This window comes from Passer domesticus, chromosome 11 (genome assembly GCF_036417665.1).
Source record: "Passer domesticus isolate bPasDom1 chromosome 11, bPasDom1.hap1, whole genome shotgun sequence".
NCBI lineage: Eukaryota > Metazoa > Chordata > Aves > Passeriformes > Passeridae > Passer > Passer domesticus.
Genome location: NC_087484.1, coordinates 19,765,057 through 19,792,783, shown reverse-complemented (window position 1 = coordinate 19,792,783; position 27,727 = coordinate 19,765,057). Strand labels below are relative to the sequence as shown.

The window sequence follows — 27,727 nt, the reverse complement described above, 5'->3', positions numbered from 1 at the left end:
CTGTGGTTCTGTATGAAAGGGTTTACACTAAACCAGGGTTACCATGATGTGCTGGGGCAGGGACAGCACCGAGCAGGCAGCAGCAGCTGCCTCGCAGGTGCTCGCAGGGCTGGCAACAGCAGCAGGGGAGCCATAAAGGTGCAGTATTGATATTTAGCCTGTGTGGCTGTCACTCGTTCCTTTAAACGCCTTTAGCTTCCTTCTAATAAAAGAGAAATCATAAAAAAACCCACAAAGGGCCCTTCAGTGCCAGCGAATACCAATGTGGCGGGGCGGCGCATTAGCATGCGCGGCGCCCGCTCCATCTGCATGTTGTGTTCCGTGTGACAACATCCCAGAATACAGATTTGGGCCGCCAGCATCCCGAGAGGTATTAGCAATCGTCTATCAGACAGGAAGAGGAGCAGTCCCTGCTGTTGTAAACAAGGGGGGGTTTTTCTCTGCCTCTTTCTCTGGGGGGAGTTCAGTGAATTGAAACAAGCTCATTCCTGCATCTTGTTAGTTCCCGTTCTTCAGCAGAGCACGGGTCACCTGCCTTGGGCAATGGAAATAAAAAACTAGAGGTGCAGAGAGCACCCCAAAGGGTCCTTCACCTGCTGGTGGGATGAACCATGAGCATGAATGTGTTCCTCATGAACCACCATGAACTGAGCATATGCTCCTCAAGGATACATAGAAGTCCATCCAGCCACAGAGGGCCCCGACAGCCCCAACACAGGAGGGACAGTGTTCCCACTCAGGAGATGTGGACAGGTGCTGGCAGCAAGCAGAGCACAGGCTTCTTTCCTTGTGTTCAGTTGCAGCAAGCAAGTCTCCAGGCACAGAAGGGAATACAGTGGGGCAGATGGACATGGAGCAATCCCATGGTGTAGTTGGATATGGGCAGCCCCATGGCAAAGAGACATGGGGAAAAACCACAGCCCAGGTGGGCGTGAGCCATCCTCACAGCACTGATGGACACAGGACATCACCTCGGCACAGACAGACACGGGCTGAGAAGTAAAGCAGCCCCTATAACACAGCTGGACATGGGGCATCCCTGTGGCTCAGGAACACGCCCAGGACATGGATGGATGGAGGACATCCCCGTGGCACAAGCAGATGTGGAGTATTGCCATGGTGGGGATGGAAGAGTGAGAGGGACAGAGGGTGAGGAGGACAGGGGATCTCCGTGTACGTATGAGCCACCGCACCACCAAATCCCAGCTGGGGCCTGCAGCCCCTGAGGCACAGCCAGCCCGTGCCAGGCGGCACAGCGCCAGCGAGAGCGCAGTGATGGATCATTGCAACTCACACACAGCCCTCTAAGTAAAAGCCTTATTAAGAGTTCATTCGTTTTATAAACTCCTGGCGCGATCCGCAGGGGAAGTCAGATGGCCCAGCCTTACAATATTCTGGGTAAACACTGACACGTGTTGGGCAATTTTAACCGGATCAATTTGCCTAGGAGACCAATGGAGGAACCAAAAAAAAAGAATAATAAAGATTAAATTAAATATGGGGAAACATCCACTGGGAGGGGCTATAAAGAAGAGCAGAAAAATACAGAGTGGGATGGATGGATGGACAGAGACACACACAATACTCACACCTACCTCTGAAGCCATGAAACCTAAGTCCATAAATCAATATCAAAATCCTTAGGTCCACAAGATGGGGGAAAAAAGTCCTCCATAGCCATCTTCCAGACATCACCGAGGCCCTGGAGGCCTGAGCAGTCCATTTCCCAGAGCATCTCTCCTCCTCCAGCAGCCACCAACCCAGTCACAGCCATGCGGTGGCTCCTCCAGTCCCGTCCCATCCCCACCGCGCCGGCCGGCCCTTGGCATCCTCCTCCCCATGTGCAGGATGCTTCCTTCATCACCAGGTGCTTCCAGGCTGCCTCCTGCCCCTGGGGGCTGTGGGTACAAGCCCTGGCCCCTGGGCAGGGACCGGCCGGCCGCTGGTCTTCGGTCACGGACGAGCAGCGAGTCCACGGAAGGTTGACAACATACACAGGCGCACGAGCGCGCACACACACACGGGAAACACCTCTTTCCATTTTCCAGGATGGAGAGTTTGTTTGTGGTTTTTTTTTTTAATCCTTTTTTTCCTTTTTGCAAAAAAAATGCAAGCAAAAGAGAAAAAAAAAACCAAAACCCAAGGTTTTCTATTGAAGGTACATCTCTTCTTCAATATGAAGACATTAACTGGATTGAGTCGGATCCCCCATGCAGTGGTCAGTGAAGTCCTTTGGTAGTTGCCGAAGCGGCACCCGGGTGGGATGGCAGGGAGCTGCAGAGACATCTGAGGACACTTCCACCCAGTCCGTGAGCAGAGAGGGGAGCAGGGTGAGCTGGGAGGGCCGGGGCAGGGAGGATGGGCAAAAGAAGAAAAAGGAAGGTGGTTCCTCTGGACAGGATGCTCCATTTTGTGCCTCTCCCTTCCCCAACAGCCCCTTCCTCCTTCTCAGTTTCGACCACTGCTCACTGGTGGTGGGATTGGAGTCTGGTCTCTAGGGTTTGGGTTTGCTTCCCCAACGCACATTGGTTTGTCTTCATTGTTTTTTTATGATTTTTTTTTTGTTTTGCTTTGCTTTTTAAATATATGATTTGTACATATTTATACGTATTTATACGCTGTCCCCCACGACATTGGTAAGTGTGCTTCTGTTGGTGAGGAACGGAAGTCACCACTCAGAGGTGAGTCCCAGGAACATCCTTGGGCTGCAGTCGCAGTCCCCAGGCAGCAGCAGCTCCTCTCCCAGCGCTGCCCTGCCTCAGTTCCTCCCCTCCCACCTCTGCACGCCCTCCCCGGCCCCTCCCCACGGAACAAGGGACGTCATGCCATCGAGGTCGGAGACTGGCTCATCTGTACTCGCATGGACTGCACGCTGTTCAGGATCTTCTTCTGGTGCCCAGCCAAAGTCACCCCTATTCTCAGGAGGTCTCTGGAAGACAGACAGACAGAGGAAGAGGAAGGTCAGAGAGGGTGGTGAACCTCTTTTGCTGTTGCTAAGGGACCTTATCACTCTCTACACCTTCCTGAAGGGTAGTTGTAGTCAGGGGGGGTTGGTCTCTTTCACCAGGCAGCACTCACAGAACCAGAGGACACAGTCTCAAGCTGTGTCAAGGGAAATATAGACTGGATATTAGGAAGAAGTTTTTTACAGAAAGGGTGATGAAGTTCTGGAATGGTCTGCCCGGGGAGGTGGTGGAGTCACCATCCCTGGATGGGTTTAAGAAAAGACTGGATGTCTTAAAGATGGCTCTCAGTGCCACGGTTTAGTTGAGGTGTTAGGGCATGGGTTGGACTCAATGATCTTTAAGGTCTCTTCTAACCTAGTCATTCTGTGAATTCTGGAGGTAAGCTCAGCTGGAACATCCACAGAGCCCAAGCACGGCACCATGAGCATCACTGGGTCTGAGAGCAGAGAGACACCCACACATTGACCCCCAAATAGTGAATGTGGCCACCTCCAGACTCTGGGTGACCAATGTAAGGGATCCTCACACCTGTCCTTGCCCTGAACTGACGTCCCAACCTCCCCAGCTGGGCAGCACCCTGCTTTTGGTCAGCCCTGGCATGTCCAACTCACTCGGATGTCATCTGGGCCACCAGCTGCAGAGAGGTGAAGCCAGCAGTCAGGAAGCTGTCCCGGTACTGGCTCATCTTCACAGCGCTCAGCCAGTCATCTACTGAGGTAAAGGCAGTGAAGTCGGGGATGGAGCGGTCGAGGAGGGGCTGAGAAGGCCTGAAACAGGACACACCGCTGGGGACAAGCCTGGCTGGCACCAAGGGGCTGCTCAGCACAAGAACACAACCCCCAATCCACCCCCGGTATCCCTGTGCTCCCCCCAGCACACACCCATGGGAACACTGCCGTGCCAAGCAGTGCTTTGCAAGCTCACACGCTGTATTCCAGCTGCAGGAGCCACAGGGTCAGCAGAGCAGCCACCACACCCAAATGGTCGCAGACCATAAAGAATCAATAGCCAAGAATTATTGCTGTTGCTTGGCTGAAAACTGCGTGTCCTTTGTCTGACTGTCACGCAGAGTGAAGACAGAACCCCCCTGCCCCCATCTAAGGATTTATGAACTCTCGAGCCGCGCGGGGAGCCTTTCCCCTGGCGTGGGACGGTGGCAGGGAGCATCCCCGCGCCCTGCACTCACACAGCGGTGATGGTCGCCACAGTTTTGAGGCTTGCCGGGTTGCGGATCATTTTGTCCAGGGTGTTGACGATCTCGGTGAAGCGCGGGCGGGTGTTGCGGTCCTTCTGCCAGCAGTCCAGCATCAGCTGGTGCAGGGCGGCCGGGCAGTCCATGGGCGGGGGCAGCCGGTAGTCCTGCTCGATGGCGTTGATGACCTGAGGATGGATGAGGATGGATGAGCCAGGGGGAAGGTGGATGAAGGAGTCGGGGGACTCCCTGAGCTGCTTGTGCAGGCAGAGGGGCTGCAGGCAGCCGGGAAGGGACGGCCTGGCGATCAGCAGCCGAGGAGCGGGAGGAGCCGGGTGCTCTCCGAGGTTAATCTCCGCTCTGATGCTCCTCGGCTGCAGTTCCTCCCAGCGGAGAGCTGCCACTCATTATCTCGGCGGATCTCGCCGGAGTACAGCAGTCACACTTCCAAAGCTCCTTCCCTGCTCGTAAACCCTCTGAACATTTTCAAAGGCCCTGCAGCTTGCTGAAGTCCAATTACCAGCCCACTGGCTTTTCTTTCCAATTTCCCTCCTTGCATCCTCTCTCTCACCAGCCTGTTTTATCTCCAAACTGAGTGCTCCCGAGGCTCCAGGAAGGGGCAGAGAGCCCTTCAAGCAGGGATTTCTTTTGTGAATGAGCACCCCCTGGCCCCCAGAGCAGTGTGGATGACCCCAGTGCTTACATCTTGGTTGGACATGTCCCAGTAGGGCCTCTCCCCGAACGACATCACCTCCCACATGACGATGCCGTAGCTCCAGACGTCGCTGGCCGAGGTGAACTTGCGGTAGGCGATGGCCTCCGGCGCTGTCCACCTGACAGGGATCTTCCCCCCCTAAAGAAAAAGGGACTTCAGCTGAGAAACATCTCCCTAGGCAGAGGAGGCTGGATGCCCTCAAGTCAGGGCCACCCCACACACCCCAAGCCATGGGTCCCTGGGGACCCCCCCCAAGGAATGCACAGGGGGCACCTGATGGGATGAGGAGGCAGGAGCCAAAAACAACTGCATGAATGTATCTTGTACCTGCCTAAAACGGTTTAGCTGAACAAACAAATGGGTTTATCCAAGGATTTACCCCACTGACTGGCCCCACCCCACTCCAGCCTCCCTGCAGGACCCAGCACATCAGTGGCCTGTCCCCAGGTCCCTTCCCAGGGAGTCACCAGGTGACAAGGCTAAGCACAACTGGGCTAGTGCTTGTCACAGGTGAGGAGCCACAGGTATCTCCATCCCTTGGCCTTCAATGGAAACAAGGTTGAACTAAAAGCACCTTCCACAGATTTATCTGGGCTCCCACAGCTGCCAGAAGGTAGCAGCCCTACTTTTGGAGTGGAAGGCAAAAGCAAAACACCTTTAAAACCCAATGGAAAGCAATAGTGTAGGAAAGTGCCTTTGGCAGAGAGCTCCTCATTTCTCCCAAAGGTTCAAAATCAGGCTCAGCATCTCAAGCCACCCATCAAGCCAGGGCAGGACCCAGGGCCAAAGGCCATGCCAAGGGTACAGGGATGTGAGGAGGGGCAGCACACACAGAGGGACTGCTCCCTGGGAAAGCTCCATAAAATAACCACAAAAAAAAAGGCCAAGGGATGAGGAAAACCACAGACACACAGAGGAATTTTCTGGGGGCAGGACTGCACTGTGAATCGTTTAGCACAATCATTTTCCATAGCCTTGCCGAGGACGCGTCAGCCGCTCTTGAAGGATGAATGGCAAAAAATTTGATTTGAATAACTACAAATGGAGAAATTAACTGCTAGGTTGTTTTTCCTGCCTTTTCCCCAGAGCAAAAAGCCTGCTGTGGGAGGCAGAGTGATGCAATCGCAGGCACAGCATCACTTCCCAGCTGCCGGGGAGATCTATTATGGCCTAAATTAAATAAAAACACAGATGAGATAATCTCTTTTTATCTCTGAAGGTGGGGAAAAGACTAATTCATGCCTCATCTCAGCAGCTACTGCTGGGGTCTTTGAAGGAAAAATAAAAGCTGGGTGTCTGCTCAAAGGCTGCTGCTTGCAGGAAGGATTTGGGCAGGGAGAGGGGCAGGTCTGGGGGGAACAGGAACATCCCATTGAGCAAGGGAGGGACAGTGAGGGGCTGCAGCTGGGCCAAAACACTGAGTCAGCCTTAAAGGCATGTGCCTGGCTTTCCCATTTTGGCAGCTGGAGCCAGCCCTGGCACTTGGGCACAGCTCAGCAGCCCAAGGAACTGCTTTGGCAGGAGCTGGTGCAGCCTCGTGCCGGCACCCACAGCACACTCCTCTATTAATCCATTAGATGAGGCCAGCGAGCCTCATCCCTTTCCCCTCTGATCATCCTTAACACCTCTCAGGGGCTCACAAGCAGGACAATGGCCATGGTGGGGAGCTGGAGGTCCCCTGGGGTAGCCAGGAGCAGGGGGAGAAGAGAGCTGCCATTACCCACAAATGAGTTAATTAAGGAGGAGAAGGATGGCTGAGGAATGGCAGAGCCCCTGTTAGGCTTGGCTCTTTAATTTATGCTTGGAACAAGTTTCCAGCAGGAAAAAGCAGACCAGACCTGGAGCACTGGGGAAGGGGAGTTAAAACACCATCACTGTGCTGCCAGGAGTTGCTGTGATTCCCCTGCTTCCCCTTCCTGTCTCTCCAGGGACTCCTCTGTGCACCTTTCCTCTACAGAGGAGAGGGAAGAGGCTTATCTGTAAACTGCAGAAGGCAGAACTGTGCTTAGGGAGGAGGGAGGTGGAAAACTTCTAAAAAGGAGGAAGAGAAAGGAGGAAAAAGAGGATGATTTGTGGAAACTACAGCAAGGACCGCAGGATCATGTGTCTTTGTGGTGGGAACACTCATGAGGTACTCCCACCCATGGCAGACTGTACACCCAGCACCCTTCTCCCAGGTTCAGCAGGTGCAGGACACAGGGAACACCAGGCAGGAGAACATCCTGTGGGAGGTACCTACCAAGGAGCTGGTGTAGGTGGGGTCAGAGGTATCGTCCTGCAGGTAGCGCGAGAGGCCAAAGTCAGACACTTTGCACACCAGGTTGCTGTTGACCAGGATGTTCCTGGCAGCCAGATCTCGATGCACATAATTCATCTCTGCCAGGTACTTCATCCCAGCAGCAATCCCTCTGAGCATTCCCACCAGCTGGATCACTGTGAACTGCCCGTCGTTTTGCTGCAAGCACAAAGAGCAGGCACTGGGGTGAGCGTGCAGACCCCAGAGTGGAACCAGGGCCACTCACCCTGACCTCAGGAGGATGCTGCACCTCCCCAGAGGACTCCAGCTGCCCTGCCTGATTACAGCAGAGGTAAGCACCCCAAAAGACACATTTTGGAGATGTATGGCACACTCCAGCCAACTCCCAAACTGAGCAAACAGGATTCACAAATGGGACACCAACATCTTATAAATCCCACAGCCCACATGGGGCATCACTCCCAGGTGCCAGGGAGATCCACAGTGGCCTGAATTACCCGCAGGAAGGAGTCCAAGGCGCCGTTCTCCATGAACTCTGTGATGATCATGACGGGGCGGCTCTTGGTGACCACCCCCTCGAGGCGGATGATGTTGGGGTGGTCAAACTGCCCCATGATGCTGGCCTCGCTCAGGAAATCGCGCCGCTGCTTCTCCGAGTAGCCGGCCTTCAGCGTCTTGATGGCCACGTAGATCTCCCGCTTGCCTGGCAGCTTCAGGCGCCCCTTGTACACCTCTCCAAACTCCCCTGCGAGCACAAGGTGGAAGCATTCAGGTTGGAAAAGACCTCCAAGATCACTGAGCTCAACCTTTGATCAGTCAACACCAGAGCTGCCACCTCCTCCTCTTCCTCCTCCACACTAAACATTGCAAAGAGCAAGGAGTCTTTGCCCAGCTGAGAAATGGCAGCCAATTCACACTTCAACAATGCTCTCCTCTACAAACCTGCCCGCCTGTCCTCTTTAAAAGGGCCAATGTCTGCTACTGGGGACATGTTTAGGTTTGCAAACTTCCTCAAGGTGACAGAACCCAACATCGACACAGGCAGAGGCTGCAGCCACCTGTGCAAACCCCCACAAGGATTTGCAGACAAAGTGCATCCACATTTAAGGACTACCTCAAATATCAGGTGTCGGTGTTGTTAATCTCAGCTGCCTTTCTGAACATCACATACCATGGGGTGGGAAATAATTGGGCTGTTTACATTGCTGCTCTCTGATTTAAAATACAGAGAATGCAGGAGGGCTTTCACTTCACCAAAGCAAAATTTGCCTGTGGAGGGATTATATTAAAGCCATGTTTGCAGCCACTTTGCCTTGATGAGCAGCAAAGGGCAGGTGATACATTGCTGAACTTGATCCCAAACAAACTGACTCATTGCTTCCTCACAGCTTCCCCTCCCTATCTTCTCACTTTCTCCTCAAAGAGTATGACACAGTTATTTAAAAATGGCAATAAAACAGCACAGATGACACATACACGCGCATGTGTGTGTATATATACATATGTAGGGGAGTATGGCACAGACTAGAGTGAGGTCGAGCTTTCCTTGTTATCTCATGGAAAAGCCACATGGAAAATCCCAAGAGGCCCCATGGTCAGCCAGTGAATGCATTCCTGGAGCCTTTCCCTCCTCAGGGGAACTTTGAAAGCATGAAACAACCTCATGTCCACACAAACCCAGGAAAGCCTGATGTTTCAAGGCTTCATTGAGGCTTTCTGCGTGTGCTCCCCCACAAATTTGCTCCAGGTGGGTGTGCAGCCACAGAGGAGCAGCAGAGAGGGCAGGGAAGGATGGGCAGCAGGACACAGAGAGACCCACCTGCCCCAATGACTTCTTCAATCTTCACAAAGGACACGTCGATCTCCTTGGCGAACTCTCGGACGGCTTCGTTGGGGTCCTCGTAGGTGAAGGGGTCGATGTAGATCTTCATCCCTGGAGACCCTTGCCACAGGGAAGACAGGAACCACAGCCAAAGGGAGACAGTTACAGAAACAGAGTTCATAGAATTGTTTGAGTTGGAAGGAGCTCAAAGTTTACTCCATACCATCCCTCATGAGCAGGGACACTTTCCACTAAAGGGACACCTTCCACTAAACCACTTTGCTCCCAGCCCTATCCAACCCAGCCTTGAACAATGCCAGGTACAGAGGATCCCCACATCTCTGGGCAGCCTGGAAAACCAAGAACAGTTGTACCATGGCCAAGAACTGGAACCCTTCTCTACTCACACACTCCACTAAGTGGCTGCTATCACTGTTCTCACCTACACAGACCCTTATCATGCCCTTCAGGCCACCAATTCACCCAATTCTCCCCTCCACTCCTCTACCATTATCCTTCCTCCATCTCCTCCACGGCAGTGGGAGCAGTTACAGACCTGAACTACAGCGTGCTGGCTTTACAGTGAAGGCTTTACGAGGCTCCACGCGTTAGTGAAGAAATATTTATTTACCCAAAAAGGCCTCTGATGGCTTTGTGGCGGCAACTAAAGTGACAGAGTGCAGCAATTATAACCAACAACCGGTGTGGATCCGTGAAATACGGCTTGGCCGGACGCCGGGACGCGCGCGCGGTCCCTCGCCCGGGGCAGTGTGTGGTCACAGGATCTGCCCACGCTGCAGGGACATGCAGAAAGTGGGCTCTTGCCCTTTTCCAAGGGGGAAAAAACAAAAACAGGTCCCCGGATTTCCCAAATGGGTTTGCAGGTGTCATGTTTGGATGGCAGGGGCTTACGAGCTGGCAAGGGCACTGTGGTGAGGCACAGCGAGGACACAGGGCTCAGTCAGACACCAGCATTGCAGTGCCACTCAACAGGGACCTGCAACGGGCTGTGGTGTCCCCCTGGGGAGGTCAGCTCCCTGTGCCACTTCTCACCCAAAAAGGGGACTGTGCATGGCATAGCAGCCCCTCAAGGTCATTTCTGAGGGACGTCACTGCCTGGTCCACTCTCCAAGGTACTTCACCCTTATAGGGATTAACAGCCCTCAGTTACACTGTTCAGGACCTTTCTAAGGCCATGATCCCATCACACCAGTGCTTCCCAGAGTCCCTCCAGAGATGGCATACAGATGGATGCATGGACCACAGCATCACCTCTGCACCAGGAATCTAAATCAGCTCCCAGCTGTGAAATAATTCAGGAGGACGCATGAAAGCCTCACAGTGGGCACTGCTGGTGCCAAAAAGCCACCAGGGGAGAGCTGTGGGGCATCAAGGACTCAGGAAGAACCAGGCAGGAGCATCCTCACCCCCAAAAGGGGCCTTTGGGGTAGAACTTCTGCACCTCAGAGGAAGGGGAGGCTGCAATGAAGCCATCTGTGCATCTCCCACTTCATAAATCCCTTTATGGCTCTGTCTCATACACTTTAACTGCCCCATAAATTCTTTTACAAGAGCAGCTGATGCTCCAGCCAGGATTACAAAGGGATTTACAGGATCGTAACGGAGACTAGCTCACTGATCAAAATATTGAAAGAATAGAGGAGAAAACAATGCCCAAGTTTCTTGTTCCCTGTCAACACAGGCTGGTTGTCAAACACCCTCTGATGTGTCCATAGAGCTCAGTAATCACCAGGATGAGCTCCCCCCTCATCCCAAATGAGAGACTGAGCACCTAAATCCACTCCAACATCAGCCCCCAGCTCATCATTCCCACACCAGCAAAAGCTGGGTGAAATTCCAGGTACTGGAATGCACCACCAAAGGCACCCATGGTGAGCCCACCTGCAAAGGGCTTTGTGCTCTTAAAATCATCCCAAGACTACTGAAAATTGGATTAGGCCATTTTTCACTACTGCAGACATGGGCAATTTTTTTATCACTCTTCAGAAGTTGAAGCACTCTGCACCATGACCCTGACTCCAGTGGCCAATTCCTTCTGGCATCACACTTCCTGGGCAATAAATATCATGGGGACAGACAAAAACCCTTCCTGCTGAATTGCTGGGGCTTGAATAGAGTTATTTTCTCCTATTTCCCCAATCTCAAAGCTCCCAGTGAAGCAACAGAAGGGATAAACCACAAAAAAATTACACCCCAAGAGACCCCATCTCACCCCAAAATCCACTTGGAGCACTCTGCCAGCAGCAGGTGGTCCCAGGGGGCTGCTGGAGGATGGCAGAGCTGTGCTGGGAGGCTGTAATTGCTGTGCCACTGAACACATGGTGATTTGTTCCAGAGGATGCTCTCATTACTCCATTAGTTGCTCACCACAAATTTCCCACCTGTTTTGCTCCAGCCTCTGCACTGCCCAGAGGCTCACTAACCTTGAGAGGGTATTGCTGGCACCCTGGATTTCTGACACCAGTCATCACAGCCCCCAGGTTTAGAAACACAGGACAGGCACATGCTGCAATTGCTTCCCTACCTAGATTGAGCATCCTGAATTTTGGGGTGCTTGGAGCCAGCTAGGGATGCATATATAGCAGGGAATGCTTCAAAACAGGGAGAAAATGTGAAAAATCAGTCTGTCTGCAGCCTGACGTGAGTTTATCCATCAGGCATCAAATTAACCTTGCCCTGCCCCCCACAGTGCAGCAATGTGGAGAAAAGAGGGAGGAAAAGCACAGGCCTGTCATCACCCAGTGATGTTTGGAAAACAGTTTATTGTTTGCCAGGAGGTTCAGGACCCCCTAAAGTGCTGCCACCACGTTGGGAGGGTTCAGTGTGATGCCAAGAGGGTCTAAAGAGATCCAGTGTGCTTTTCTCTCTTGGCTGGGCTCTCCTGCTTATCTCCACTCCCTCTCCAGCTCTCTCCAGCCCTCCTGTTCTTCTCAGCCAGGCCAATTGCTCCATCCCCATTCCTCCCCTCTGCTCCCTGCCTTCCCCACCCATCCTTCCTCCATCCCTGCATCCCATACCCCTTTCCCCCAAGGAGGCACCCAGGACCAAGATGGTTCTTCCCACAAGCAAATTGTACTTGAAAAGCAACTCTAGGAGAGTGTAAATGGGATTTACATCCCTCAGGGATGGGGCATGGAACTGGTGGACACCAGGAAAATCCTGCCCCCCAGAGCTGCTGCTTTGCTGCTTTATTTTCATTTGCAGTGCTGGCTGCTGGAAGGGCACCAAAGCAGACATTGCACATAAATATATCAGGAATTAATTCTGGTGCACAGCCCCACCAGCCACAGAGGTCTCCTAGGAAAAGCTCAGGCTCTCCTAATTGTTTTCCAAGGGAATCAGCAGCCCAAAGCCAGTTAAACATTCCCAGTTACTGGCTGCACATCATTCCCAGAGCAAGGTACAGAACAAGCATCAGCCACACAGGCAGGACAGCAGCAGTGCCAGCAACCCCAGCCATGCTCCCAAAATCCAAATCCCTCTAACAGCTCAGCATCAGTCCAGACCCAGCAGAGCCCATGGCAGGAGGTCAGGGGCTCACCTTCCTTCTGAACACCACCTTTCTCCCTTCTTTCCTCCTTTGGGAGTCTTCACAGCATCCTCTCCCCATCCCTTGTCCCCTGCATCCCCCCTGCCCCTGACATACCCCCCAAATCCCTCCTGGTACTCTTCTTTTCCACCCACAGTGCTGCACCACTGCCCTCCCCACACCCTGACAGACACATGTGGACATCTCCACTCCACCCTATGTCCTGTCCATCTGCCCTGGGGGCTCCCACACCCCCCAGTCCCCCTAGGAAGGGCAGGAGTGGGGCAATGCTGGGTGCAGGTTTGGGAGCATCTCCCACTTTCCCTGCTCACCTCTGCCGGTGCTGTAGTGCTGCAGTTTGTCACTGTACACCGCCTCCTTGCTGTAGGCACGCTTCCTGGGAGAACAGGGGACACAACAGCCAGCCTTCAGCCATCAGCAGCTGCTGGAGGTCCCAAACCCTCCCCTGCCACCAACACTCCATGAGCAGTGGCATCATGCTGCTCGCCCTGGCCACATGGGTCCCCCATTCCACCCCTCATCTGCACCTTACCACCTCCACCCTCCAGGGACACTGATCCCACAGGGACCCACCTGCTGCAGACAATGGAAATGGCCACCAGGGAGACGATGAAGACCACGCCGGCCGCTGCGGAGCCCGCGATCAAAGGCAGCTGCTCCCTCAGCTCGGACTTGTAATCGTCTGCGAGAGAAGAGGGATGGGTCAGTCCTCCCTGGCACCTCACGGGGTGAGAGCAGCCTTTGGGAAGGGACCCCTGATCCCAAGGGTGGTGCTCCCAAGGTGGTGGGACAAGGAGACCCGGGCAGGGGATGAGCCAGTGCCATGTTGCACTGGGTAGGATTGTCAGGCTTGGCCCACACACCTTAAAGACAGGGGAGAGAAGATCCTGGAAATAACATCAGACCAATGCGCACGAGCCCAGTTTCCCAAAGAGATGAGGTTCACAAGGTGCCTTTGGCATTTCCCTTTCCTCAAGAAATTCATTTCTTGAGCAACCTAATCTATCAGAAGGTGTCTCTGCACATGGCAAGGGGTTGGAATGAGATGAGCTTTAGGGTCCCTTCCAACCTAAACCCCTCTACAATTTAAACCTGTTGGCCACTTAGACCAATTCTAACATGGGGTCTCACACGTACAAAATTCCTACAAGTTGTAGGAGAACACCATTAATAACCAAGCCAGACACAGAATGCTGTGCCAAGACTTCACCCAGATCAGACATCAGAGAGTTCACACAATTGATATCAAAGTTCATACAATGGTGAACTTTGGGAGTGAGGCTCAGGAGAACCTGGGAACCCTCGCTGCAGGTCTGCTTGTAGGTTTTAATATCTCAGCATGAGACAAGTCCTTTTGAAGAGCCATGGCACCCACAGCATCCCTTCCCCACCAAGCATCCCTTGGAACCTCCTTTGTCTGCTTAGCCACTGTATTAGCTTAGCATCTGTAGCATTCCAGAAATATCCCTCTCTCCAACTGCCCCATCGAGGTCTGCCAGGCTGTGCCAGCAGCCACACGCAAGGGTTAAAATAAAACTCATCCAAAGGAAAGCATTTAGTGCCCTTTTATCTGTATTTTCTACTCTGCAGTTAATTACTGGCAACTAGATTTATCTCTTGCATGCTGCTTAAATCCTGAGAAATTCTCATCTAACAATCAATTATTATTTAATAAGCTACACAATCCATTCTTATTAAATTTCAATTAATTGCTTATTTGAGGCAGGATTTTTCTTCTCGCTTCTCTAATCCTGAATATTTGAGGCATTGGAAGGGGGTTTATTACCATTTCCTTCCCTTTGGTCACCCAGCATGGTTTTCCTCTTCTCACCCCAGCTGGCACTCGACATGAATGCATGCTTGGGGTGACCCGTTTTAGGGAAGGAGAAGAAAAGCTTTAGGAAAGAAGAAAAGCTTTAGGAAAGAAGAAAAGCTTTAGGAAAGAAGAAAAGCTTTAGGAAAGAAGAAAAGCTTTAGGAAAGACAGGCAGTGAGGCTGGGAGCCATGGATATCACCCAAGCAGAGAAGGAACCACGCCAGCAGCAACAGGGAACAGGCTCTCAGCTGCCCCAGGATGTAGTGGTTTTGGTTTACCAGTTTATGATTTCCTCAATTTTAAAATTTCCCTAAATTCATTAATTTCACTTCCCTAAATTTCCTCCCATTCCAAACCATGACACAGGACCTGCTTCACTCACCAACCTCTGAGTAAGTCCTGAAGCTGGGATTAGGAAAACACTCCCATGAGTTAGCAGTTTCCAAAGGAAGCCAGTGTTTGTGGGAGCAGGGAAGGGCTGGGGCCAAAAGAAGCCATGAAGGTCGTGAGCTGGCCCAACACACCCCTTTGGCATGAGACATCAGCTTCCAGATGGGTCTGACCATCCCAGCTTTGCTCTGATGGCTCAGATGGACTCCAAGAATCCCAGAGTCCTTCCTCCAGGGGTCTACAACCCTCCTCCCACCCCATCACACCATGCCAGACTCACAGCTGATGCCAGGGGCTCCTGTCCCCACAGCTCAAGGCAGCAGAGACAGAAATAAATAGCGGGGGGAAACCTGGAGCCAGGAGGTTGAGAGCAGATCGTTCCTTCCGCCAGCGGTTAACGAGACAGCGCCGTAAATCACCCGGCTCCCACCACGGGACTGCTGGGACACAGCTTTGTGCACACAAGCTCCTTGAATCCCATCAGAGCACAAGGCTGGAGACACCGCCACACCGCTGGGACAGGGCTTTATGCACACAAGCTCCTTGAATCCCAACAGAGCACGAGGGTGGAGATATTGCCATGCTGCTGGGACAGAGCTTTGTGCACACAAGCTCCTTGAACCCCATCAGAGCACAAGGCTGGAGACACCGCCACACCACTGGGACAGAGCTTTGTGCACACAAGCTCCCTGAACCCCATCAGACCACGAGGCTGCAAATACCACCACACCGCTGGGACAGAGCTTTCTGTGCACAAGCTCCTTGAATCCCAACAGAGCATGAGGCTGAAGACACCACCACGCTGCTGGGACAGAGCTTTGTGCACACAAGCTCCTTGAATCCCATCAGAGCATGAGGCTGGAGACACCACCACACCACGGGGACAGAGCTTTGTGCAGACAAGCTCCTTGAATCCCACCGGAGCACGAGGATGGAGACACCACCATGCCACTGGGACAGAGCTTTGTGCACACAAGCTCCCTGAACCCCACCAGAGCTCGAGGCTGGAGCGCGGCCGTGGCGCTGTCACTCACCGTCGGTGAGGGTCTGGAAGCACATCTTGCCGCTGTACTTGCCGTAGCCGGCCACGGTGCGGGCGCGCACCTGCACCACGTAGACCATGCCGGGCCGCAGCCCCTCCAGCCGCGCCGTGTTGGTCTGGCTGCGCGCCATGGACGAGTTGTACTCGTTGTGGTCCTGTGGGCACCCCGAGAGAGCACCGTCAGTGGGACAGGGACAGCGGGAGGACAGTGGGATGCAGCCCAGCTGTCCTGTGGAGGGTGGGGATGGGGTTCGGCTGCAGGGGGATAAGGAGAGGCTCTGGTTCTGCTTCAGAAGTGTCCCAGACCAAGAGGATCTCACAGGAAAGGCTGGGAGAATTGGGATTGTTCAGGCCAGAGAAGGCTTTGGGGTGACCTAATTGTGGCCTTCCAATACCTGAAGGGAGCTACAAGAAACACAGGAATGAACTATTTAGAAGGACCTGGAGTGACAGGACAAGGAGGAATGGCTTCTCACTGACAGAGTACACTTAGGTTGGATATTCAGAAGAGATTCTCCCCTGTAAGGGTGGGAAGGCCCTGGCACAGGGTGCCCAGAGAAACTGTGGCTGCCTCACCCCTGGAACTATCCAAAACCAGGTTGGATGGGGCTTGGAGCAATCTGGTCTAGTGGAAGGTGTCCCTGCCCATGGCAGTGGGTGGAACAAGATGAGCTTCAAGGTCCCTTCATCCCAGGATGTTCTATGATTTGATGAAACAGGACCCACAAGGAACTGGGGAGGCCCCTGCAGCATGTGCCTCCCAGGCAGCCCCCTGGTCCCACCAGAGCAGGGAGCACGGAGTAGCAGAGGGAAACAATAAGATCATCCAGAGCAAAAATAATTCATGAACAACAGATTCCTCCTCTTCAAATGATTGACGTCCTTGTGCGTTTCAGAAACATCCCACAGTTATGGAAACCTCCTGTCCCTGCCCACAGCACGGGGGTTGGAATTGAAGGATCTTTAAGGTCTCTTCCAACCCAATCCATTCTGTGATTCCACTAAACACCATAATGAGCCCTATGAGACCCTGCTCATGCAGGTTCAAGGGCAACTCTGCTGAGATCCCCAGCCCCTGCAGTCCTGCTCTGCTGGCACAGGTCCTTGGCCTAGACCTTCCTGGAAACCTCATGCTCTCCACTGTCATTTTTTACCACGTTCCCCAGTGCTTTGCTGGTAAGAGGCCGCTGGTGAGATCATCTAATTATTCATACTTAGAGGAATTCATTAGAGCTGCCGAGACGCAGGAGAGATGGAACAGCTTGGGCCGGGCACGGTTCATCGCAGGGGTTGGAAGCGTGTCCCCTGCAGGACAGGACAGCTGCCAGGGACAAGACCAGTGGCAGGCAGTGACCCAGGGCAGAGACAACCTCCATAACCTTCCCTGGTGCTCTCCAACCCCCTCCTTTCCTCCTGATGCCATCCCCATGATTCAGGTCCCTGCTCATCGTAGCAAATACCAGAGCCAAGGCTGCCACGGGCACTGAGGTGCTGGACAAATGCTGCCACGGGGAGGGAATGGCTCAGGTTGGACAGGGATCTAGTGAGAGGTGTCCTATGGCAGGGGTGGAACTAGCTGAGCTTTAAGGTCCTTTCCAACTCAAGCTGCTCTGTGATTTTGATTCTGTGATTTAGCACATGCAGTCACAACTCACTCCCACCTTCTGGAGGCAGCTCGGGTGACCCGGTGCCTGTCCTACCTGCCCTTTCCCAGCAGAGCCTGTCTCAGAGCTCGCTGCTGTTGCCCCTGCCCCTGTGCCCCAGCACCCCAGCCCCCAGGGCAGGGCTCCCCTGGGCTCACCGGGGCCGGCCTGGAGCCCACGGTGCTGCCCACGTCGGGCGTGCAGATGCGGCTCAGCTTCTCGTAGTAGCGGATCTCGTAGTCCAGGATGATCCCATTGGGCTGCTCAGGCTGGGGCCAGGACAGCGTGATGCTCCTCATGGTGGCACTCACCTGGTGCATGATGGGCACGGTGGAGGGGGCTGCCAAGGAAGAGGGGAGAGAGGGAAAATTAATGGAGAGGGGAGGAAAAATGGCCTTGAGAGGGGGGAAATCCCCACGGCATCCCAAATCTCCCATGCCTGTGGTTAGCTTCCCCATGGGACCAGCTTAGTCATTAGCAGTGGGAAGACTGGCATCTCAGCAGCTTTATATGGAAGCAGAGCAGCAAGCCACTGAGGGAATTCTGCTATTTAAACCAACCACTCCTTTTAATTAGGGGCTTGGAAATCCTTGGTGTTCCTTCTCCCTGGGACTGCTTGCTCCAAGGATATCTCCCATGGTGGGAGAGACACAGCAAAGCTCTCCCCAGTGGGGCAAACAAAGGTTTGGTGACAGGGTCCAGCTGTGTGTGACATCACTTGATGTAACAGCCTCTCTGGTGAGCCAGCACTCAGCACCCAGGGAGCTGTGCCACAGTTGCTACCCCCTGTGCTCTCAGAAATGGGATGTGGGAGCAAAAATCTGCCCACCCTGAGGACAGTGACAGGGAACCAGGGCGGGGACACCCCAGCTCAGCTTTGGCTCCAGAGAAGCTGCTGGGGCTGCTCTTAGGGGCTCTCAGGGGATGCTCTGGCACAAAGCAGGAATTCCCATTCCCTTTTTAAACCCAGATCACATGGGTTTCCATCCCCTCTGATCCTCAGTGCAGCCCAGGTCCAGCTGCCCCCTTGCCATCTGCACACCCTCTCCCCCAGCATCCCTGTTTGACCCAGAGCTGCTCATTCAGCTCCTGATGCCTGACTGGGGACAGGAAAGGGAGCAGGGGGGCCTGGAAAGGGAGACAAGAGGAAAATGATGGGAGAGGGATGTGCCAGAGGAGACAGAGCCTGGACTCAGCCCCGGGATGCTGCTCCCTCTGTGCTGTAACACAACCAGACAGTGTTTCAAGGCTGGATTCACCGCACCTCCCTGCTCCCAGCTGGGACAATTGGTGATATCCCAACTGGTGATACCATTTCATCCCCAAACAATCTAGAGGGGGATAGAAGCAGGTATCAGATAACCCTCCTACAAGCCAACTCTCACCCTGCCCAGAGCACAGGCAACCCTTCCCTACCCCCATTCCTCCTCTGGCCTTTCTCCCCACTCAGGGCTGGGAGCACCACATCCATCACACACCCTCACGCCCCGGGAGCTCTTCCTTTTGGACGCAGAGCTTGCAGCAGGCAGCGGGACAGCCAAACTCCCCGGCACACCGGGACTCACCGGCCTGGTTGGTGGTGATGTTGACAGAGACGTGCTGCTGCGGGAAGGGGCTCTTGCTGGACACGCCGTTCACCGCCTGGATCTCGAAGGTGTAGGGGGTGTGAGCCCAGAGGTTGCTGATGAAGACGCGGGTGTCGGTGAGGCCCAGCTGGCGCGGCACGAAGTCCACGTTGTCGTCGCAGCGGGAGCAGGCGCGCCGGTCCGAGCGGCACTTCTTGCACACGATGTTGTAGGTGACGTCGTCCCGGCCGCCCGTCTCCCGCGGCGGGTGCCACTCCAGGATGATGGACGTCTCGTTGACGATGGAGATGACGTTGCGGGGGCCCGATGGGACGCCTGTGGGAAAGGAGAGGCACTGAGACAGGTCCTTGCCCGTCCCACGGAGGCTCCAGCACAGGAAGGACACCCCAGGGCTCTGCGCCATCCATCACCTCCTCCCTCAGGAGGGATTTTGTGTCCACAGCTTTGCTTAACTCAGGGTCAAACTACCCACACTGGCAGCACCAACCACCTGCACTGCAAACAAGTTTCCCAGATGGAGATGACAACTCCCATGCCACAAATCCACTTAAGCGTCCAAAAAAACTCCATGTGGAATGCACACAGATCCATCCATGAAGTTGGACCCATTTTAATCCCACCAGGAGATGCTGAGATAACTGCAGTGCTCACATGGAGAAGTACTTCGAGCAGATTATCCCAGCAAGAGAAAAATCACTTAGCCAGCACCATGGAGAACCAGAGAAGCAGCAGGAGAAGAGAGAGTCAAAAATGGAAAGTGGTTATTAAGGGTTCAATATCTCAAGATGGAAACCCAGGAATTTCCCAGCATGGAGGAAAGGCAGCACCATTCCATGGTTTGCAAGCAGCTCCCATGTTGGACAAGAGATGAAAATTGCATTGATCAAAGCTGCCAGGAGCCATTGCAAATGCTTCAGAGGATGGGAATTAAACGTGGCTCCGATTGCAAGCCCTGCTGGATCAGGGCTGCAGTCCCTTCAGGAGGAACCCAGGAGAGCAGCACTGAGGTACAAACACACGACTGCACAGACCCAGGAGAGGATTTGGGGTCAGCCAGGATAGCTCTGCAGCCAAAACCACAAAATTCAGCTGCTTGGTTATATTAAATAAGGGAAGCAAGGAATTCCTGCTGCTGGCTGGGCTGGGGGCTGCTTTTCCAAGAAAGAAAAAGCACTTTGCCATGATACAGGGAGCAATAAAAATGATGGAGGACTTGACCTGCAAGGAAGGGTTAAGAGAGAGAAGCACACTCTGTCTTGGGGAAGCCCATCCCATGGGAGCCCTCCTCATGTGCGTGTTCCAGGGAACATCGTCAGGGCTGTGGATAAATCAGCCCTGTTAAGTGGCCTGGGGTGGGCTGGACAGGGACAGATTCATCAGCACCACAGTGACATGGCTGGTGGGATGGAGAGGCCATTCTGCATGGAGACACTCTGGGAGCCTCTCTAAGCTGCTGCCATGGATAATGCGGATGAAAGATTTTGTTCAAATGCTCAGAGAAATGACAGCCTTAAAAAAAATTAAGATAATAATATTCCAATCCCTTTAACCCTTTTCCTCTTTAGGAGTAAAAGCATCTGTCATGGAGCAGCCACCAGTGCAGCATCCTTGTTGGAAAGGGCTTTCCTGTACCTGAGGCACCACAGCATTGCCAGGCTGCCCCACGGTGGAGATGGCACAGGAGGGTTGTGGGGGCCACAGCAGGGGCAGCAGCAGAGAGAAGGACCTTGATTCCCCAGGGGAACAAGACTGCAGGACTCACAAAGGCTCAAAGAGATCAATATGAGTGAGTTACCCCCAAAATCTGCAACCTGTCTCACAAGCCTTAACTCAAATCCTTCCTCCATACCTTAAGCAGTTCATATCTCTTCAAGAGAGAAGGAAAAAACCCCGTATTTCTTCCTTTTCCCAGCAGCAAACTGCTGCCTCCTCAAATTCCTCCCACTTTAATTGCAGCCCCTTCCCTCCTCTGCAGGGGCCCAGGAGCTGCAGGGATCACCCTTGGAAGGGTTCCAGTCCAGGGCACAGCCAGCAGCTCCACAATGTTATGTACTCCTCTGACACAGAGAAACTTTTGGGTGAACAGATGGCACCTCAGATTGGAGCACTACAAAATCAAGCACTGATGAGAAGAAATAAAAATCAGCAAAGAGACTTTTTTTCCCCTGTATTCCTATAGCACAGCACTGTTATAAATCAGTTATGTAATGAGGCATAATAAAGATCTGTAGATTATCTGTAGTTGTGCAACCTGCTGAATACCTGTGTGAGAGCTCAAGTGATCCAGCAAAACACACCAATCCTTTCCTTGTTTCCTTGGTGTGCTCTTTGGGCACTTCCCAGCATGGAGGTTTTGGAGCACCCATGTGCTAAAGCTCCATGACAGGCTGGTTCAAGGGCCTGGAGTGTACCTGAGGCCTGAGTTTCCAGCAGGCTGAAGAGCACATCAGCTCTTTCCTCTCTCCTGGGCTCTTTTCCCACCAAAAGACAGGCTTGAGGACACTGCTGCCGTGCCAGGCAGCTCGGGCAGGCAGCCGAGCAGCGACGCATTGCTGAATACCAATGCTTAATGCAGCCTTCCCCTATTAAAAAATACTCCATCTGCAAGACTATGAACAAGACAGCCAGAGCAGATAACTTTAAATCCTAATTTATCCTGGGGACTATCTCCCTGCCATCACTGCTGCTGCCTAGGTGATGTATACATTCCAGAGGCTGCCATTCAGATGGGATGTGGAGCCTTGCCCACCCAGCCTGCTCTTCCTCCCATCCACAGTGGGACAGGGGGAGAAAATAAAACGAACTCTATGTGTGTAATATATATTATAAAATAATTGGTGCTAAATGAAATTAAAAACCACAGCATTTTGTGTACTAAAACCAGTGGCAGCAACAAACAGTAAGTGATAAAGATTCAAGCACCACGAAGGCACTGTCTCCAGAGATGTATATTCTAAAGGATTTTTTGTCTGACCTGACTCCAGCAGGAGGCATTTTGACAGGCATCATCAGAAGTTTATCCCGGAAAGTTTTCACCTGACAAGATTCCAACAATTATCCACCAGTTCCGGGAAAAATGCAATAATATGCTAAAGAAGAGCCCCTTCCAGAGCCTGAAAAACTACATAAAACAGACCCCTTGGAAATGATCTTTGGAGACCCACGGGGACTTTGGTACTATAACGCCAAATCCTCATTCTCCGCAACCCCGATCGCCTGGCTCAGAGTCGAATCGCTTGTGGCTTTTTCCAAATTTATACTTTCGATTATCTAATAAATTAATTATTAATTCATTATTAAACCGGAGTACCCATTTATAATCCATTTACACGGATCGAGCCCTTGTCCTCCCTGCAGCCCCAGCCCCAGCCCGGTACTCACTGGTGCAGGCGGCGGCGGGCGGGTCGAAGTCGGCGCGGTAGTAGCCGTTGCGGCAGGCGCAGAGCGGCGACGCCTCGGCGCTGGAGCGGCTGTTCGGGGGGCACGGCACGCACAGCCCCGCGCCCTGGCTGGCCTTGAACGTCCCGGCGGGGCAGGCTGCAAGAGAGAGCACAGCAGCTGCGTCCTGAGCTGTTCCAGGATGCGGGGGAAAGCAGGTGCTGTCCGTGGAATGGGGTGGAAAGGAAGGAGAGGAGACGCAGAAAAGCTGCGCGGGTGTAAATGGGGTAGCACACTCCCATGAATGCAGGATGGTCACAATTTGCCATGTTGGCTATGGATTATTCCTGAAGCCACTAGACAAACACTGCAACCACATGGCAACAATCTTTAGCAAGGAGGCTGCAGTAGCTGCTTTGCTCCTTACTGCTTGTACCCAGTCAGGAGGATGGCATGTCCCCCATGGGGGGACATGGGCAAGCAGGGGCAGGACAGCACTCCTCCTGATCAGTCCCTTTCCATCAATCACCCCCAACAGCCTGGCTCAGGTCCCACAGCTCTTTTTGCAAGCAAAATTTAAATATTTAATTAAAAAGTCGGTGTGACACCCATGACAGTGTGTTATGGGTCCATCCTGTTCATCCCTCCAGCCTGGGGCTGGAGCTTCCCAGCCTCCGAGTTCATTCAAGCAGGAAATGGCATCTAATTCATAACAGAGAAGATGTTCCAGTTACAAAGAGGGTTTAATCAGCCACAGGGGAGGTTTCATTAATCAACCATCTCGCTGCTCTGTGGAGAGAGGGCAAGGATGGAGTGACAGGGATGGGGTCCCTCATCTCCACCCCACCCATCCTCAGCCATGGGCACTGATGAATGATGCTCATCCATCCCTGACATCCAACAAAATCTGACAGAACCAAAGGCTGCAGAAGGGAATATCTGTATTTTGGCACGTGTACCCAAGGGATCAGACTTCCATCCAGGCCAGGAGAGACTGCTCCTGACCTCACACCAGGGTGGTGTCCTGTCCCTGTGATGCCATCCCCCCAAGGCACAGCTCTGCAGAGAAACACCCGACGTGTCTCATAAACACGGCGATGATTGAGATAATGGAAAGTGCCTCTTAGCCCCTGTCTGCTGCATCAGGATATGAGGCATCTCCTAGCAGCCATGAAGAGGAAATTAATAGGAGCAAGCAGGAGTAACCACTTTGATGCAATTTCCTTGGGAGATAGTGGACCATCTAATCTTTATTGGAGCCCTTTAACCTGTCATTCAAAACTCATGAAGGCCTCCTGCTCACACAGCCTTCCCAGATATTAACAGATGATAGAAAAGAATAAATCAAAACAATATTTTACAATTTTATTATTCAGAAGATTCCCCCCCCACCCCAGCCTGAGGCACACAACTGGCTGCAATGAATTGTCTCTTTCCAGTGGCCCTGACAGCTGGGTGGGGACGTGGCATTCCAGAGGAGCCAGCCACCATCTCCCACTGCCCTTCCTCTTCTCCATCAGGGGAGGACTGCTGACTCCTCCACATCCCACCACAGCCATCCCAAGCACGTGGCATCTTAAGGAAGCACTCAGGGCCATAATCCAGCACCTCACGTGGTGGGCAGAGAGACACACAGGGTCACCATGCAGCCCAGAAGGTTTGAGGGGACCTTCAGGATGCTCCACAGCAGAAGGCAGAGGGATGCAGACCCTTCCCCAATACACACACAGCCCTATTCCCAAAACAGCCCAAGGAGGCAGAGAGTACACAGACACATGGGGCAGGAGACAAAACCACACATGGACACCAAGGTTTTGAGTGTATCTCCAGCTCCTCACCATGTCCCAGCAGCCTCGTCCTCCCACAGGAAGGGGGAGCATCCATGAGACATGCAAAGGGGGATCTGTGGGCTCTGGAGCTGCAGCATGTGTCAGAACACACCTGAAACGTGCCAGATTCTTTGGAGGAGCAGGAAGGGGAGCAGTGGAACCAGGGAACAGCCACCTGTGTTTTAATGGAAGAGGATGGAGGAGGGAAGGAGGATGATGAGAGGATTGCAGTGATATGAACAAGCCTCAGTTCAAAGCTTGAGGGCATGTTGGTGGGTTGGCTGAAGAGGTTTGTTAATGTTTAATTACAATTAATCCGAGTGATGCTTTGTCAAAACACCTGAACGTGGCACCCTGCACCCCAGTGTCCACAGGTTTCCGTTATCACTTTGCTTATCCACAAATTCCTGTAATCTGCAGGCACGTGGCTCTTAATTGCTATTATTACCAATTAGCTTTTCTCTCCCGTAATTACACTGTGCTTGCCTAAAGCCTCCCACAGTTTCAGGGAGGTGGATGCCTTCTCCTCCCTCCCAAACATGCTGTGGGTGCAGCACTCCCCTCTGGCTGCTGCCCGTGTGTCCTCTCTCTCTGGGGGAGCTGAACCATGAACCTCATACTGAAAACACAGCACAGACCCCCAGGGCCCTGCAATGCCATGGTGGGATCCATAATCCTTCACATGGCAAACTTACAGTCCAAGTGCAAGGCTCAGATGGAGGACTCGAGCCCAGGAGGGAGCAATAAATCACCCCACTAATGGCCAGGGCAACATTTGCCCTAATTTAAGGGCTGCTCCAAGAGCTGGCAAGGTCTGCATCCATGCTAGTGTGTCAGAAAAGTGCAGGATGAGGCTCTGCCTCAGCTTTCCCTGTGGGAAGGGGCTTTTTCTGCCACTGCCCAGGCTATGGCACAGCCTGCATCTCTTCAGCCCAGAGGAGAATTAATTGATTGTTGATTATGGGGGCTGGATAAGATTAATGATGTGCTTAACTACCCATTTCCTCACATTTAGGCACCAGGGGTGTGTTTGTAAATGCTGAGGCACAGAGCTCCTCCGTGCTGCTCGGCAGGGAGGATGCTCAGCACTTAACCCCCCCACAATCCAAAGCTGCCCACGGATCCATCATCCTGCCTGCACACCAGGAATGTGGCACATCCCAGGTGTCAGTTTGCCAGCAGGACTCCTCTTCCAGGGCTGACATGTCTGGGGGTGGGAGAGAACATCATTGAGGGGCTGGTGAAGCTCAGGCTTCTTGCAGCGAGATGTCATCAGTGGAAGTTTGGGGGAAAATAGCTGCAAGTCACTGTCACATCCAAGGGGTGACTGTAAGGACATGAACACAGGGCTGGATACAACTGGGACTCCCAGCCAGAGCTGAACCTCTCCTATCCCCCCTCAAAAGCTCAGAGGAGGGTCACATCTCTCTCACAAGGCAAACACTCAGTGAAGGCACCACAAAGCTGTGTCCCCACTGCCACCTCCCTCTGCAGCTCCCAGAATCACGGAATCTGGGAATCACAGAACCTCAGAATCTGAGAATAACAGAATCCCAGAATCTGGGAATGACAGAACCTGGGAATCACAGAACCTCAATCTGAGAATAACAGAATCACAGAACCTGGGAATCACAGAACCTCAGAATCTGAGAATAACAGAATCACAGAACCTCAATCTGAGAACAACAATTACAGAGCCACAGACTAGGAATCACAGAACCTCAGAATTTGAGAAAGCCAAAACCACACAATCACAGAACCACAAATATGTTGAGCTGGAAGGATCCCCAAGGATCATCAATCCAGCTCCTGGCTCTGCACAGGCACCAGAACAATCCCACCCTGTGCATCCCTGAGAGCATTGTCCAAATGCTTCTGGAGCTCTGGCAGCCTTGGGGCCGTGCCCATTCCCTGGAGAGCCTGGGCAGTGCCCAGCAGCAGGATGGATTATGGAAGCACTCGTGGCACTCAGCAGCACTGTGAGAGTTTTTCACTGCTTAACACTCTCCTGTATCCTGCATCATTGTATTCCAGGTGCCAGGAGTCCTAGAAAGAGCCAGAGATAAGCAGGATCTCTCAGCTCATCCATCCCTGCTCCTGCCCGAGGCAAGCCACCATCACAGCCTCTGTGGAAAGGGTGCAAGTGTGGGGATATTCAAGCATGGGGGTATCCAAGTGTTTCACTCTCAAACTAAATCCTCTCAGTTAGCACCTGGAACTTGCACTTTTTAATTACTCTCTCAGGGAAGCTTAAGTCAAAAGAGAAAAAAAAAAGAAAGGAAGAAAGAAAGGAGACATTGCCCCTACATTAACTTGCTCTAAAGCTCCCTGGGGATGCAGAGTGGCATTTTTCCTTCTCAGATTTTAAAACAGGAGCTTCTCCAAGGAATTACAGATTCAGCAGCGATTCAGAGAGCCCTGACCTGCCCAAACCTCACCAGCACCCAGCAAACCAAGTCAGCAGTGCCTCATCCATCCCACACCCCTCTGACCCTGCTATGGCAGAGCTAACCCCATTTTCCAGGTATCCCCAAATTCATGCTTGATTTGGGTTCCCTTTTGGGTCCAGGCCAATCCCAGTGTCTTTGAGCACACCTGTGGCACTCTGGCACAGCAGGTGATGAAAAGCTGTGTTAGAAGATGATGTGCTGCACAAGATGATGCCCTCAAGCAAGCTGGAGGTGTGGAGAGCACTGTCAGGTGCAAAGGCACTAAAGAGCCTGGATGATCCAGCCTTGCTCCAAAAAGACACGTGGAAGCACCTACCAGCACCCCTGGGAGATGGGCAGCAGGGTTGGAGGACAGCACAGCTCAGGAAAAAAGGAGAAACTGTGGCTCATTGCATTTGCAGCCTGCCAGAAAGAGATTCAAGGCCCCACTTTCTGCAAACAATAATTTATCTTTAAGAAAAAATACTGGCGCCTCAACCCAACACCTTGTGCACAAGGTTCATAATTTTTTGAAGAAACTCCCAAAAAAGGGGAGGAGATGTTTGCTAGAAACCCCTTGTGCATTTTGTAGACACCATCAACACCGAATCTGTCTTTAAATACATTAAAAATTAAAATAAGAAAAAAAAAATCAGTTTTTCAGCCTTCAAACTGGTTAGCCCCAGAGAGGGGTGCTTTAAAACACTCTCCTTGCCATGCTGCTGTCACCCTGAGTGGCCAAGGTGCCAGCTAGGACACCCTCCCAGACACTGTCAGCTGAGAGACACCACCCAGGCAAACAAACACCCACATAAAGTTGTGTGCCACAGCAAGTGTCACCGAGAGGATGCTGTGACTACAGGGGCAGGCACTTGGCACAGCTTCCCAGGGCTCCTGCTTGCCCCTGGGGCAGTGCCAGGGGCACTGCTGGCACCGTGTTCCCTGGGGACCCTGAGCTGCCACCCACCCCCTGCACTTGGGCTTCAGTGCTTTGATATGATGATGACACAGGCAGCAGGTTGGGGGGAAAAGCAGCAGGATTGGGCAGGTTGTCACCCACAGGCAGGGGCTGTCATCTCCCACCTTCAAAG

General features: G+C 52.9%; 2 protein-coding genes across 2 annotated transcripts in view; one reads left to right on the top strand and one right to left on the bottom strand.

Moving 5' to 3' along the window:
* The window catches only part of ANAPC13 (anaphase promoting complex subunit 13), a 264,408-nt gene that overhangs the window by 116,342 nt on the left and 120,339 nt on the right, over positions 1-27,727 (top strand). The window lies entirely within an intron of this gene.
* Positions 1-27,727, bottom strand: part of EPHB1 (EPH receptor B1) — a 77,664-nt gene that overhangs the window by 6,778 nt on the left and 43,159 nt on the right. The window contains exons 4-16 of the mRNA XM_064435577.1: positions 22,382-22,537; positions 18,980-19,315; positions 17,573-17,754; positions 15,764-15,926; positions 13,097-13,205; positions 12,835-12,899; positions 8,950-9,072; positions 7,628-7,875; positions 7,113-7,328; positions 4,862-5,011; positions 4,153-4,346; positions 3,578-3,733; positions 1,596-2,929 (exon numbers count right to left, since the gene is read on the bottom strand). Of these exons, the coding sequence (XP_064291647.1) occupies positions 2,821-2,929; positions 3,578-3,733; positions 4,153-4,346; positions 4,862-5,011; positions 7,113-7,328; positions 7,628-7,875; positions 8,950-9,072; positions 12,835-12,899; positions 13,097-13,205; positions 15,764-15,926; positions 17,573-17,754; positions 18,980-19,315; positions 22,382-22,537 (2,207 nt within the window). The 3' untranslated portion in view covers positions 1,596-2,820. The remainder of the gene's footprint in view (positions 1-1,595; positions 2,930-3,577; positions 3,734-4,152; positions 4,347-4,861; positions 5,012-7,112; positions 7,329-7,627; positions 7,876-8,949; positions 9,073-12,834; positions 12,900-13,096; positions 13,206-15,763; positions 15,927-17,572; positions 17,755-18,979; positions 19,316-22,381; positions 22,538-27,727) is intronic.